Source organism: Somniosus microcephalus, chromosome 5, assembly GCF_052327205.1.
Source record: "Somniosus microcephalus isolate GS21.2 chromosome 5, FLI_Smic_1.0, whole genome shotgun sequence".
Classification (NCBI taxonomy): Eukaryota; Metazoa; Chordata; class Chondrichthyes; order Squaliformes; family Somniosidae; genus Somniosus; species Somniosus microcephalus.
This window is the reverse complement of record NC_140991.1, coordinates 174,671,133-174,686,235: the sequence shown is the minus strand read 5'-3', so window position 1 is coordinate 174,686,235 and position 15,103 is coordinate 174,671,133. Positions and strand designations below refer to the sequence as shown.

The 15,103-nt window shown below is 47.3% G+C and overlaps 1 protein-coding gene across 2 annotated transcripts in view; it reads right to left on the bottom strand.

Moving 5' to 3' along the window:
* The window catches only part of LOC147117448 (ATP-dependent translocase ABCB1-like), a 174,744-nt gene that overhangs the window by 32,379 nt on the left and 127,262 nt on the right, over positions 1–15,103 (bottom strand). For both annotated transcript variants that reach the window (XM_085988444.1, XM_085988443.1), the window contains exons 19-20: positions 14,064–14,220; positions 9,180–9,377 (exon numbers count right to left, since the gene is read on the bottom strand). In XM_085988444.1, coding sequence (XP_085844570.1) covers positions 9,180–9,377; positions 14,064–14,220 — 355 coding nt within the window. The remainder of the gene's footprint in view (positions 1–9,179; positions 9,378–14,063; positions 14,221–15,103) is intronic.

Below are 15,103 nucleotides of genomic sequence, written 5' to 3'. Positions count from 1 at the left end.
TTGCATGAGGAGTGTGTGGGGGAGGAAGAGAGGATCGGGAGCCGAGCAGACAATTTTGGTGGGGGGGGGGCAGTAGACGACCAGGCGACCAGGGATCGGGGGCTGGCCAGACAATCGTGGGGCAGGAGCTAGAGGATTGGCGATCAAGCCAGGCAGACGAATTGGGGGAGGGGTGGAGGGAAGAAATGATTGGGGATCAGCCCATACAGACTAGCGGGGGATGGGGGAGAGAACGGATTGGGCATCAGGCCGGGGAATGGATTGGGGGGTGAGGGGTCAGCCAGCAATTAGGGGCGGGCCGTGCCATTAAAAGTGCAGAGTTCAGGACCGGATGATCGGGGTGGGTAAAGAGAAGATCGGGGCCGGCCACTGGAGGATCGGGGCCCGCCTCAACATCATCGTTTGTTGGGGGGGGGGGTGAAGGAGGCCTGGGGGGGGTCGGCCTGGAGGTAATTGGAGGCCTCATGAGGAGATCTCTGATCGCGGGGGGTGGGCTAGGCAGGGACCCTGGATCCAGGAGGAAGGTGTAAAGCCACTTACCTCCTGGATCCAGCAGTCCCTGCTTTACTGTTACTGCTGAGTTTTACGAATTGTGTGAAACCCATCCAACATGGTTAAAAACAAAATGGAGGTTAAAAAAGAGGCTTCCAGCCTCATTATAATATTTAAATTTATGTTCCGCCCCCTGGGAACGGGTTGGTCGCCTGCTCCCTCCCACCTCCGTTAAAACCGGAAGTGGGCGGGTTGGAGGTGGGATCATGTCGGGAATCCCATTTTTAACAATTTAACTGTCCTCCACCCACCCGTATTTTTAGTTTAAAATTCCCTCTAATGCGCCTGTATGATGTAATGTATTTCACCACAAAAACAAAACTATCTAACTTTCCAAAATGAAGCTGAACAATATCTGATTTTGAGTTGTGCTGCATCTTGTTGCAAAACCATGGAATTATTTTTATTTTTACATACAAATCAACGAAAACCACAACCCTGAAATTATGGTACGGAATACTGGTGTATGAACATTTAAGACATTCATCTGAAATTTCTCTTTCTCCATTTCACCAAAGGTGTTATCCTATTCATTTTAATCAGGTTACCACCTCTGCTAAAATTGTGCAGAGAGGAATTTCAGACAAATGCATTAAGCATTTGTGCTCTGGATCCTATGGCATAATTTCAGGATACATGTGAATGGTATCAACATGGAGCATATTTGATTATTCTCTGTACCACCAGATGGTGCTGTTGTCTGTCAAACAATCTGCAAACTTTTGATTCTGGCTTCAGTGATGTGATTCAGAACTGCTGGTAATGCCACCAACCATCATTTACCTAGTACAGAGACTGGGTTTTGAACTTGTGCCAGCTTGTACCACTCCACCCCTAAATGTTTCTGCCTACTTTCGGACAGGGGACCTTTATGCATGGTAGGCAAACATGATAACCACTACACAACGGAAATCCAGTGAAATGTGAAGTGTATAGATATACTGGGGATTGAACCCAATGCCTCATATGAGCAAAGCATATGCTCTACCACTGAGCCAGATCCTCCATTACTGAGCCCACCACAAAGCAAAGTGCCAGGAATGACCAAGATCTTACTGCAGATCAATAGCTACACTGTCAAGGCGATGCTGAACTTGTAGCTAGAGAATCTTCTGGCTGAGTGCTGCCTTACACAGACCAGAAACTACATTCACCAGGGTCTGGGATCACACTGGCTTAGACCCGGCATCTCAATCACATCAGGGATAATCACATCCTGCATTCAGCAGTAACAACTTGCAATTGTATAGTTCATTTAGCTTAATAAAGCATCCCTAAAGACTTCAGATAGCCGAGAGATGGACTGAGCATTGCAGCATTTCGGAAAGTTGGCCGAACGCACAGTCAAAAAGGTAGATTTTGAGGTTGTGAAAAGCAGGGAAGGAAGTAGTAAGATGAAGAGTTTCTGGGAAGGAGATCCAGCTGGTGGAACCAAGACATTCAAAAGCTCTGCCACCAGGTGACTAACTCTGGAGGATTTGAGGAGTTATCGGAGCCCAGAGTCAGATGACCATAGCGATGTAGGCTGGAGGTTGCAAAGAAGAGTGTTGTAGAGGCCATGGAGGGAGTTCTAAATGAGGACAAGGATTTTGAACTGAATGTTTTGGGAGATGGAGAGCCAGTGGAGGTCAATGAGGATCGGGGTAATTTGTCAGTGGGATCTAATGTCGGACTCAATGGAGACAACATTCTCCATCAATCTCAGTCCTGTTTCATTGAGCCTGAAGCTGGGAGTGCAAGAATGGTAAATGGTCTTAGTTCTGTATACAATTGCACATAAAATTATTTTGCAAAGCTGGAAAAATTGATCAGATAAACTTAGAGCATTGCTAGGTCTCATGATGGGGACACTATTTTGCTGCAGCTATCCAGAGGATAGGAAGTAGCAAGTACACCAATAACTACAAGGTACTGGAGTCCCAGGGATGCTAGGCTAGGGTAGGGTGGGGGAGGGGCAGCTGATTGGCTGGGGGGTGTACAAAATTTAGATTGCTATGTACACCCGTGATACAGCCTCTTACACACTCACAGTCACACAGTAGTGAAAAAATGATTTCAGGAGAGACAAATGATTCACCTAATTGGAATCAATTAATGAGTCCAATGCAGTTGATTCTACCTCACCACCTAGTGCACAGCAGTTACTGACAGACTTGTTACAATACTGTTGTTATTTACTCAGAGTTCCTGATCATTTACTTGGATCATATTCTCGGACAAGAGCTCATTATTTATTGAGATAAGGAACTGAGGCCTAGAAATTGGGTATAGACCCGCCAGCTCGTTTGTGCCGAAAATTTTGCGCTGGCCGCGGAGCCAGTTGCGCCCGTCCCATATTCACTTTTAGCGCCCCAAGGCGGAACCGGGCGCTGTTCCAGGGTATGCCCGCCCCCGCTTGGGGTGCTGAAAGTGAATTTCAGCGCTCCCGGTGCCGCTGCGCCCCCCGATGCGGTGCGGCAGGCTGCTGTACTGCAGGCCTCCTCCTTCTCTTAAGGAGGAGGTGCCTGCAACGGCCGGAGCCCCGATCGCGAGTGCCGGCAAAAGAGCCCGGCACAACGGAGAAGTGCCGGGCTCCACGGAAACCAGCCGGCAATGCCGCGGGGGGGGTGGAGGAGGCCGGGGAAGGAGGTGCGGGCAGGCGGCCGGCCGCACCTCCACCTTAAAGCGCCCCGCTAAGGCTGCAGTAAGGACCCGGTCTCCCGATGTTGTTAGCGGCCGCCACGGAAGAGGTGGCCGCTACTGAAGATGGGGGTCGGGGCGGTAGCGGGGCAGAACCGGGGCACTGCGCACACCGATGACGTCATCGGTGCCGGCGCAGCGCTACCGGCTACCGCCGCCATTACCGCGGCCCTCAAAATCAGCGCTACCACCCCTACTGGCGCAGAAGCCCTCTTTGGGCTGTAACTGGGCGCAAAGCCCACCGAATTTCTAGGCCTGATACTTTTAACCTGTTTTACATCCCGCCTGATTTTCTTTTGCATTGAAGTCAATCGGGTGGGATATAAAATGGGATGCTGATTCACTATCACCTGTTTTGCATCCCCTAGGTTTCCAGGGTCAGCCCAAGTGGAATAATTGTGGTGCTGCAGCACTTCTGTAGTGTATGTAACCGTTCCACCTTTAAGAGAACCGTTCCACCTTTAAGAGAACTATTTTAGGAGTTGCACTACTTTATCTTGGCTGCTGCATACTGTAATACCGGGGGTGACCACACCGGTATATAAGTGCTGTGTAATGATTTATTGGGCAGTTCCGCCCTGACCTTCGACTAGTAAAGACCTGTTAAATTTTACTCTTGTGGTCTGTGTAGTAATTCTCAATATAACACACAGACTTAACAGTGGCGACGAGTACGATCTTACCCTGCGGCAGAGATACATCCAAGGCAGTTTAACGGGCGTCGAGAAGAGGCATCCGCCCTCATCATTCTGCTGAGAGAAGACTCGGGTCTGCAGAGCAAAGGAAGAATTCTGACATGAAGCCTTCCATCAGCAACAGGCAGTGATCATCCCTTCTATCACGGTGGTGGGTAAGCCGATCAGAGACGAGCAGCAAGTCGGCCACGTTGGCTGTGAAATAGGGGAGGGAAGAACGGAGGATATAAGGGCGGAGAAGTCGACCACGGCCGGGGAAAAGAGCCGGACAGAATTCGGGGCCAGAGGCGCTGAGACTGGGGCAGCGTAAGGCACGGAAGTCGCGGTGAATGCAAACGCAGCCGGTGTGAGAGACCGTGCTGCAAGCGGGCTGGGAGACGCAACAGCGTCGAGAGAGAGCTCGACCGCGACCGGTGAAAAAGGCCGGGCAGCTACCGAGGCCGCGAGGCGCAGCAACCGGGTCAGCGTAAGGCGCGGGAGAAAATAGAAAATAAAAAAAAAAACGCGGAGAACTCAGCCGCAGCCGGGGGGGAAAGGACTGGACTGCAAGAGGGGCTGGGAGGCATGATTGAAAACCGCTGGGGGAGGGCGAACGCAGCAATACGGCAATCGCCATTACAGCCAGCGGGAGAGACAGAGCCCAAGCGAGCGGGAGAGAGAAGAGACCGAGCGAGCGAGGGAGGCCGAGCGAGGGAGACCGAGACCGAGCGAGCGAGGGAGAACGAGACCGAGCGAGCGAGGGAGACCGTGCGAGCGAGGGAGAACGAGACCGAGCGAGGGAGACCGAGCGAGGGAGACCGAGACCGAGCGAGCGGGAGTGACAAGAGACAGCCAGCGGGGGAGAAAGGCAAACGTGGGAAGCTGCCATTTTCATAGGCGGGGAAGAAGACAAGCGCGGGAAAACCGCCATTTTGAAAAAAAAAGTTAAAGAAAAATTTCTTTTTGTTTCTCAAGAAGATTGTGAGGATGCCTAAGCGTGGTAACATCAACGATTTCGATCCCGATGTTGAAGATTGGGCCACGTATGTAGAACGCATAGAGATATATTGTAAGGCAAATAAAATATCAAATGAAGATAAAGCACTAACCTTACTAAACTCAATGGGTGCGAAGACATACGGGCTATTGAAGCATCTTCTATCACCAGCTAAACCGGCGGATCAGACTTTCGCTAATATTGTTGCTGTCCTGAAGAATCATTTGAACCCCACACCGCTGATGTTAGCGGAATGATTTAAATTTTATGCGAGAACGCAACTGAAAGAGGAAAGCAACGCGGAGTATTTAATTGAACTGCGTAAGTTAGCGAAATACTGTCAGTTTGGGGAAAGACTGACAGAGGCACTGAGAGACAAATTTGTGTGTGGATTGTCGAAAGAAGGAACACAAAAGCAGCTGCTTGAAGAGAATGATCTTACACTTGATAAGGCTGTCACTATTGCAGCATCGCACGAAGCCGCAATGAGAGGCACTGCGGAAATGCAGCTGAAGGCAGCGGTACTCAGCGTAGATCAAATGGCTTTGGGTGCAACGAAATGTTATCGTTGTGGAAAGACAACACATGATCAGAACCAATGCTGGTTTAAAAACCAGGAATGTAGAAAATGTGGCAAGCTTGGTCACATAGCTAAGGTATGCCGGTCAGGAAAGAAGACCAGCAACAAAAAGTCACCGCAGGAAAAGTACAGAAAGGTACATAAGGTGGCTGAGAAGAGTTTGGATGAACAGAATTCGGATTCAGACTCCAACAGCAAGGAACTGGGTAGTCTGAGAATTCACAATGTGAGTAAGGAAGCTGACCGACAAACTATCTGGGTCACACTGCAGATAGCAGGAGTCCAAGTGAAGATGGATTTGGACACCGGATCGGCGTTGACGGTCATGAATAAGCATGATTACAAAAAGGTTATTCACACATATTCCCCTACGGGATACGGAGATAGTATTGCAGACATACATGGGGCAAAGAGTATACCCCATCGGAAAGATAAAAGTCAAGGTGGTACACAAGGGCAAAGAACACCAAGGAATGGACATATATGTACTACCTGAGGGAGGTCCAACACTTCTGGGACGGGAGTGGATCAGGAAAATAAATATGGACTGGCACTCCCTAAAAGCAATAACGGTAGATTCCGGAAAGAAAAAAAATGTCAAACCTGAACGATTGTCCAGAATATTGGATGAGGGCATATGCAGCAGTGACAGTGACAAAGCAGAGAGTGAGAACTCGGTGAAAACAATCAGCTCAGACTCTGGAACTGATGATGGTAAGACCAGCCCATGTGCAAAAGACAAGTCTAAAATGGACTTGCAGACTAATGATGGAAAAACGAAGGAGTGCATAAATGCTTCAGAAGAGAACAAAGTATCAGAACAGAATTCCACTGAACAACAACATCATAGTTTGACAGAGAATGCTGAGTCTGTCCAGTCTACAGACATGCACATTTCTGAGGAACACCGGGCTCGAACTCAACTCAATTTCAAACTACAACAGCAATTAGAACAAATGATTTGCCGTTTTGAGCAAGAGATGAATGCAAAGAAAAAGTTCTTTGACACAGAGTGGGAGAATCTGGAAAGACAGCAGAAGCAGCTGATTGAGAAAATGGAGCAGGAACACACAAACCATCTGCGCGATGAGGCCAAACGAATCAAAGCTGAGCAAGAAAGGGAATATGTCAAATTCATCGATCAGTTGAAAGCTAAGAAGAAAGAGCACCCTTTTGTGAGCAGTGTCAGCAGTAATAAGCCACTCAGGGAATTGGTGGCAGAGGCAAAAGCTGAAGTGATGGAGGAAATAGAAGACAATAGAGAAGAAGCAGAAGATGATGACTCATCTGAACCATTATCACCCCTACCAGGTCATGCACGTGGTCCCTCCGAACTGAGCCAAATCAGTCTGGAAGTAGAAAAACTTCCCAAGGTACTCGAGCCTTTAGAAGTCAGCAATGCTGGTTCTGAAGTTACGAAAGTTCAAGCTGTTAAGTCCAGTGAAGGACTATTAGATGAGTCACCCCAGCAACGAGAACCTACTACACCACCGAGAACTACTACACCACCGAGGCGTTATCCGAACCGAGTCAGGAGGCGCCCCCTCAGAGACTGAATCTGTGAACTGTTTTACATGAAGTTGTGTAGATATGTTATGATGTTATGTTTAATAGGAAATATATACTGTTAAGCTAAAAAGGGAGGATTGTAGTGTATGTAACCGTTCCACCTTTAAGAGAACCGTTCCACCTTTAAGAGAACTATTTTAGGAGTTGCACTACTTTATCTTGGCTGCTGTATACTGTAATACCTGGGGTGACCACACCGGTATATAAGTGCTGTGTAATGATTTATTGGGCAGTTCCGCCCTGACCTTCGACTAGTAAAGACCTGTTAAATTTTACTCTTGTGGTCTGTGTAGTAATTCTCAATATAACACAGACTTAACAACTTCCACTGGCAAGTTTACAGAAGCAGTTTCCATTAAAAATGTGGATGCCGAAACGTATATTGGAAAAAGTTGACAAGAGGTGTGCACAGATTTAAGTTTTATCTATATATATATATAAAGCGGCTCTTCTGTCTGTCCCGATGTCTGTCTGTCCGTTCTCTATACGTTTGAAAGTTACAGAGCGTACCGACGCGCGCGTCGCCTCAAAAGAAAGCTTGCGATTCCGGACCGGTCATAGGCGTATTTACGTTTCGGCCGGACAAAAATCCCGCCCGCGGTATCCCAAAAACGTTCAGCGTTCCGCTCATTAGCATCTCATTAGCGACCGCGTGACGTCGAGGTCGACCAATCGGACGACGGGTTCCTTCCTACAGTTGAGTGTCGAGTGACTCGACGATTAACCAATCCTACGCTTCGGTGACCTGACCGGTCGACCAATCAGTGCGTGTGTGGGCGGGCCTTATCCTTCTGAACCGAGGTGTGTGGCCGCCATCTTGATTTTTCACAATTTTTTCCCCCCACACTTTCTGTGTGTTAGGGAAGTGTTAGGGAACTAAGGTAAATATTTTAATGATGTGTTAGGGAATTAATTAACAATTTATTTGAGTTTTATATTGTGTTTAGCAACCCCCCCCTCTCCTCCTCACCCTCGCGCAGGGGGGACTCGGGGCCTGAAGCTCAAAAAATTTCTCTCTCTCTCCCCTTCTCCTCTTCCCTCTCTCTCCTTCTCCTCTTCCCTCTCTCTCCTTCTCCTCTTCCCTCTCTCTACTTCCCCCTCTCAGGTTTCACGTTGTTGGGGCCGTAGCGCGGGCTGGCCGCCCGAAGTTTCCTGCTCACTAATGGCCGCCAGGCCGCCCGCACTGACCGCGCATGCGCCGCCCGCACTGACCGCGCATGCGCCGCCTGCGAGAGCCCGCTCCCGGCCGCCGCTCAGCATTAGATCGGTGTCCTTGATGGAGATGGGGTCATGGGGGGGGTGGGGGGAGACAGTGATTACACGGGGGGGGGGGAGACAGTGATTACACGGGGGGGGGGAGACAGTGATTACACGGGGGGGGGGAGACAGTGATTACACGGGGGGGGAGACAGTGATTACACGGGGGCGGGGGGGGGAGACAGTGATTACACGGGGGGAGACAGTGATTTCACGGGGGGGTGGGGGAGACAGACAGTGATTACACGGGGGAGGGGGGGAGACAGTGATTACATGGGGGGGGAGGAGACAGTGATTTCACAGGGGGGGAGACAGTGATTACACGGGAGGGGGGGAGACAGTGATTACACGGGGGGGAGACAGTGATTTCACGGGGGGGTGGGGGAGACTGATTACACGGGGGGGGGAGGAGACAGTGATTACACGGGGGGGGGGAGACAGTGATTTCACGGAGGGGTGGGGGAGACAGTGATTACACGGGGGGGGGAGGAGACAGTGATTTCATGGGGGGGAGACAGTGAAAACATGGGGGGGGGTGGGGGGAGACAGTGATTACACGGGGGGGGGACAGAGGGGGGTGGGGGAGGGGAGGGAGACAGGGGAGGGGAGGGAGGGAGAGGAGGGGAGAGAGAGGAGGGGAGGGGAGGGATAGGACATGACAGGGAGAGGGGGGGACACACAGGGGCAGGGAGACCAAGCGCCCCAAAATTGCCCTCGCAACGCGGGGCTCCCCAGCTAGTATATTATATACCAAATTAACTTTATTAAACACTTCATTTTTGCTGGGTTCAAATAAACAGGAACAAGAATAGATTTTTTTAAAGCATCCCTTCTACTTAATAATGGTACATAAAGCAAGTTTTGGTCTTACCACTTGTCCTTTCAGCGGGTCATAAAATCTTTCTATGAGCTGCACTGAGGTGCTTTTACCACATCCACTGCTGCCAACCAGTGCTAAAGTCTGTGCTTTTCCAACCTTGAATGACAGTTTTTCGAGCACTGATACATCTGGACGACTCTGATATCTGAAGTAAATGTTGGAGAACTTCAGCTCACCATTAGATTTGTCCTATGATAAAACAAATGAAACTACAAAGATGATTTCACCAATCAAGTTGCCTCTGTACTACAGCTGTACTGATTTTATTTCTAGCAAAAGCACTAATGTCAATATGAATTCACATCATAGACTCTGGCCGACTCTTCAGAAACATGCCCAGGTTTATTGACCAACCATTCTTTACTGGAACATCAACTTCAATATTTAATTAAAATCCATGTTTACGACAGGTTATTGAATACAAAATAACTAAATAAAGATATTGGAAAAATCACTTGAAATGTATATTTGGACCCCTGTTTATTGATTGGCAACTGAATGATAGGTCATCCTTAGGGCTACTTAACATGAATCATAACTGCAGAAAAGCAACAATAATCCCATAAAGAATATAACAATGGGATATTATAGGGACTTGGAACCAACCATTAGCACATCGTGAAAAGATACTACATAAATGTTGCACACCTATAGTAAATAGCTATTGTCAATATTAGCAAAACTGATATGGCAGCATTTGCAGTACAGCATGGCACACCCAAACCAGGGTTGAGGTCCCACAAACCAGTCTCACATGCAAGAGTGAAATTCCTCCTAAAAAGGACAGGGAGACTGCCTATTTTTCTCAGTAATTAAATTGTGAGAACATCTGGCATTTTAAATGTGCAATTTCTGAGAAAGTAATTTCTTTAATGGGCTGTTTGTCTCTTTTTCTTCATAACTTTCTCGCAATTATAGTGGAAATTCAACTCTGTATTATACAAACTTGCCTGCCAATTTAGACAAGGTTTGTCAATTTTTGTCCAGATCATCAGAATGGAGCTCTGCACAGTAGTAAAGTAATCTACTCTGGAAAAATATAGATTCAATCCAACAATAAAGAGGTAAATACAGATTACAAAAGAATGATGGCATTTAAAATGTGTGCATGCAGTTTACATGGTACATAATGTATTTCCATCAGTTTCCTAAAATAGATAAAAATTCATCTCTGCAATAAATTCTTCTTGCTATCCAGCAGTGCAATTCACAACTCATCAAACACAGATATTCTCTCCGAAGGAAACAAGTACTTGCACTGAATTGAGTGGAATCCCTGCCTAAGAGCTTTTCTAATTTATTGCCATATTATGGCATTACATTTCCCATCATATTGGTCCAGATATTCCGATCCCTAAGGGTGGGTACACAGCGCGTACTCACTCGTAGGGACATCGGAAATGCCGGTTTCAGGCATGCACAGCGCATGCACTGAAAACCGGCATTTCCGATCTGTCAAGAATGCTCTTGACAAATCCTCCAGCTGCCCTGGAGAAGGGCCTCTGCGGGCGGATAGTTCAGCTTTCTGGAGACCCTCCGCCCGCAGAAAACCTTCAGAATCCTTATGCCTGGTGTCACCAGGACAAGAGTTGAAAAAAGTAAAAAAAAAGTTTTTCAGTCATTTAAAAACACTTTAAGAAAGGTAAGTTTATTTTTAGCCCTGTAAAAAACTTTAATGATCTTTTTCAAAAAATTAAATTTTTTTTAAAAATATTTAATTTATCGTAATTTCAACCAATTTTAAAAATGTATTGAAAGTTTTACTATGTTTTTTCATTGATCTCCATTCATATATTTGACAGGTCTATCTGTCAAGTGTATGAAGGGAGATTCCCTTCTTTGATTGGCTCCCCATGGCCCACGTGATCCCAGGGACGCTTGCCCCTGGGATACATAGGCCCTACACTCTTGGAGTTGGAGAGACTCAGCATCGGAACTATATGCACCTCGGAAGCCCTCAGGTAAGTGCGTAGATTTTTTCCAGATTGGTGGCCTCCACACGCGGGAAGCCTCCAATCGGAAAATACAGCCAATTGTGAACAATAGCAATCCTCACACAGATAAAACTATTGGACTAATTGGAGAAATAAAGTAACTCTATACAGGGCTTCATAAATGCCATGCCACAGGACCCTGTGGACAAAAAACCTGTGGCTAGAAATTCATTATAGTCCAGGAATGGGTGGTATCTTTAGAAAAGTTTGAGATTTAGCGCCAGGCGCTAATGCTTTAGAAATTCATTCTCACTGCTGAAAGAAACGATTGGGGTGCTAAATCAAGTCTTAAAGGCCTAGCTCAGTGGCGTTACACCCCCATCCACATCAATGGGGCGGAGGTGGAAAGGGTGGCCAGCTTTAAGTTCCTCGGAGTCCACATCACGGAAGACCTCTCCTGGTCCCTCAACACCTCCTCTCTGGTGAAGAAGGCCCAGCAGCGCCTATATTTCTTGAGGAGGCTGAAGGGATGTAATCTGTCACCCCCGATCCTCTCTAACTTCTACCGCTGCACTATAGAGAGCACCCTGACAAACTGTATCACGGTATGGTACGGCGGCTGTAGCTCCCATGACCGGAAAGCCCTGCAGCGGGTAGTCAAAACTGCCCAACGCATTACCGGCACCCGGCTACCGACCATAGAACATATATATCAGAAACGCTGCCTACGGAGGGCACGGACCATCATCAAAGGCCCTACCCACCCCAGCCACAGTCTGTTCGCCCTCCTACCATCGGGAGGACACTACGACCAGATTTAGGAACAGCTTCTTTCCCAGGGCTGTCATCCTACTGAACTCCACAAATAAACACTAAAGCCTGCACATCTGCCGATGCACTTTATTATGGTCATATTTATGCTAATATATATGTACAAATGTATGTTGAAATGTTTAAGTGTCCTAATCCAAATTGTACACTCTCGGGAGCCACAAGCCTACATTTCGTTGTACTGCACTTGTGCACTAACAATGACAATAAAAGTTGATTTGATTTGATTTGATTTGAATATCGAGTGCAGTCTAATCTCAACTCATCATTGCCGCAGGCTTTTCCCAGTACTTAAAGGGGAGGTTCACTGATACTGCTGCACCTCATTCTCAGCATTTCTGGCTGTGCAGCTGCCTCAGCAAGGAAAAGCATTACAAGGAGAAGGAGCTGGAGGACTGAAGCAGGCGTCCTCATGGCAGATCCACCTCAGTCAGGTGGTCAGGGTGATTGGATGCTTCAAAAAATGCTACATACCACCATCTGTAACTCAAGCTTCACACACTGCCCAAATCACTACACCCCCTGCGCTCAACTACCAATAAACTCTACCTACCAACACTCACACCCACATCTCACGCCCTGCATACAATGACAGCTATTCAACTATGGCAGGCACAAGGGTCATTAGTTATTAGAATGAATGCGATATGTGTGATATGTTTATGCATAAATTTATTAATGGAGTTTGCAATATTTTGTGGTCACTCTCATTTCACCTTTGCACCCAAGAGAACGCTGTTACATAGCATTACACACGGATGGAATGATGGGCATATGGTGAGCAAAAGGGATCTGAGGTTTAAATCATCCTGGTGTGAGGCTGGAAGTCTGTTTGGAGGAGGTGGCAAAGTTCTGTGACTACCACCTTGGTAATGCAGAGCCATCTAATACACTGCTCCTCACTTCATTGAATGCAGGAGAGGTGCTGTCGGAATACCCTCAGAGGGATGGCCTCCTGGTGAGAGCCCTGATGTCCCTCCTCATCCCTCTGCACACATGTTCCCGTTTTTCTCGCTGCCTACACTCCCTCTGCTGTAGATCCTGGAGAGCGAGGTGGCGCCAGTACAGCCCCCATTAATGTTGTCAAGTGTAGTAGTTTGAACCTTTGAACAATAAATGTAGGTACTTTGCACTTGCCAGAACACTGCTGATAAAAAAGAACCTTGAAATTACTCATACAAAGTGATCCTCTAGCTGAAACTGACAGGAAGTCACTGAAACTAACCTGCCCTGACAGCTGTGAGTGATTAATGCAGATGCCTTTTAATAATGTCCCTGAATCCGGCATCCTGCAGCTGTGCACCTCCCCTCCCTGTCGCTGTCTGGTCGAGGTGCTAAGGTAGGTGGCGAAAGTCAATTTTGCAGAACGGGTGCCCAGTGAGCATTGCACGCTCAGACGTAACATTCTGCCTGGCGTTGAAGTCCCCGGCAGTACCTTGTACTGGCTGCACAATGAGGGACTGGATTTGCTGTGCGTCGCTGGATTTGCCTCGCCCCGGCGCTACTGTATCAGCGCCCCGCTAGCACCAGCTGCTGGTGCTAATGGGAGGCGCTAACCAACTGAAATTTTCCCCCCTGCATTTTAATAGGAGTCTATGGAAAACCCTACCAATACCTGTGAAACCCAATAAAGAAGAAATCTGGTATCATGGGCATCTATGGGAACCCTAGGAGATGTGGAAATTGAGACTTGAAATTACACAAGTGCTCTATTTGGTCCCATAGAAACAAAAGAAAAGGTATGGATCACGCCAGAAAGATAGACACTTCTGAATAGCAATCAGCCTAAATGGCAGCGGTTTGCATATTCCATGTTGGAGAGGTGCTGTCGGAATACCCTCGGAGGGTAAGGCCTCCTCGTGAGAGCCCTGATGTCCCTCCTCATCCCTCTTCGCACATGTTCCTGTATTTCTTGTTGCCTCCGCTCCCTCCGCTGTAGATCCTGGAGGGTGTGGTGGCATGCCAGTATGCCCCCCATTAATGTTGTCAATTGTCAGAATAAATTGTTTACGTCAAATATCAAGCACCTATTTAATCTAAATTTTGGCTTGATTCTCAGATCCTAAATCATATTTGTTTTTAGTTCAGTCTTAGTAAATAAAATACTCACCAGCGTCTGCCCTTCGGTGTTGTAGCTGTCTATAGATGGCACACGCTCAAACAGTGCAAAAAGTTTCATGGCGGCAATTTTTGCCTTTGCATAATCAGGAGCAAAGGAACTGCTTTGTCCAATTGCCATGGCACCATACACAATGGCATTAAAAACACTGCAGAATGAGTTTTTAGAAAACAACATTAATTACTGTTAGAGTAAATTGTTCAATCAGACAAAGTTGACAGATATATGAATATTTATTTTGTTTAACAAAAACCTTTACAATTGTTCTAGCCCAATTTATAAAAGTCTCTTGCACAGAAACATACAGCCCTTCTTCAATCAATAGACCTGAGGGCACACACAACTAATAAGCACACATGTGCGACAAAAGGTGCACCAGGAACTGACTGTAATATCAGTCTCAATGTCAAAGTGCTTAATGCCCCATTCATATTGCAGCAACTTAGTGACTCTGCATTATTAGTGGCTCCTGGTGCTCTGGAATTCAACTTAAATATATTTGATGGCAGATTTGAGAGCACCAGCAGCAAATGAGAAACTACTGTAGAGGGTAATGGTCAAAGGTTGTTTTTGTGACTGGAAGCCTGTGTCCAGTGGTGTACCGCAGGGATCGGTGCTGGGTCCTTTGCTGTTTGTAGTGTACATTAATGATTTAGATATGAATGTAGGAGTATGATCAGCAAGTTCGCAGATGACACAAAAACTGGTGGAGTGGTAAATAGCGAGGAGGGAAGCCTTAGGCTACAGGACGACATAGACGGGATGGTTAGATGGGCAGAACAGTGGCAAATGGAATTTAACCCTGAAAAGTGTGAGGTGATGCATTTTGGGAGGACTAACAAGGCAAGGGAATACACAATGAATGGTAGGACCCTAGGAAGGACAGAGGATCAGAGGGACCTTGGTGTGCATGTACATAGATCCCTGAAGGCAGCAGGACAGGTAGATAAGGTGGTTAAAAAGGCATATGGGATACTTGCCTTCATTAGCCGAGGCATAGAATATGAGAGCAGGGAGGCTATGATGGAGCT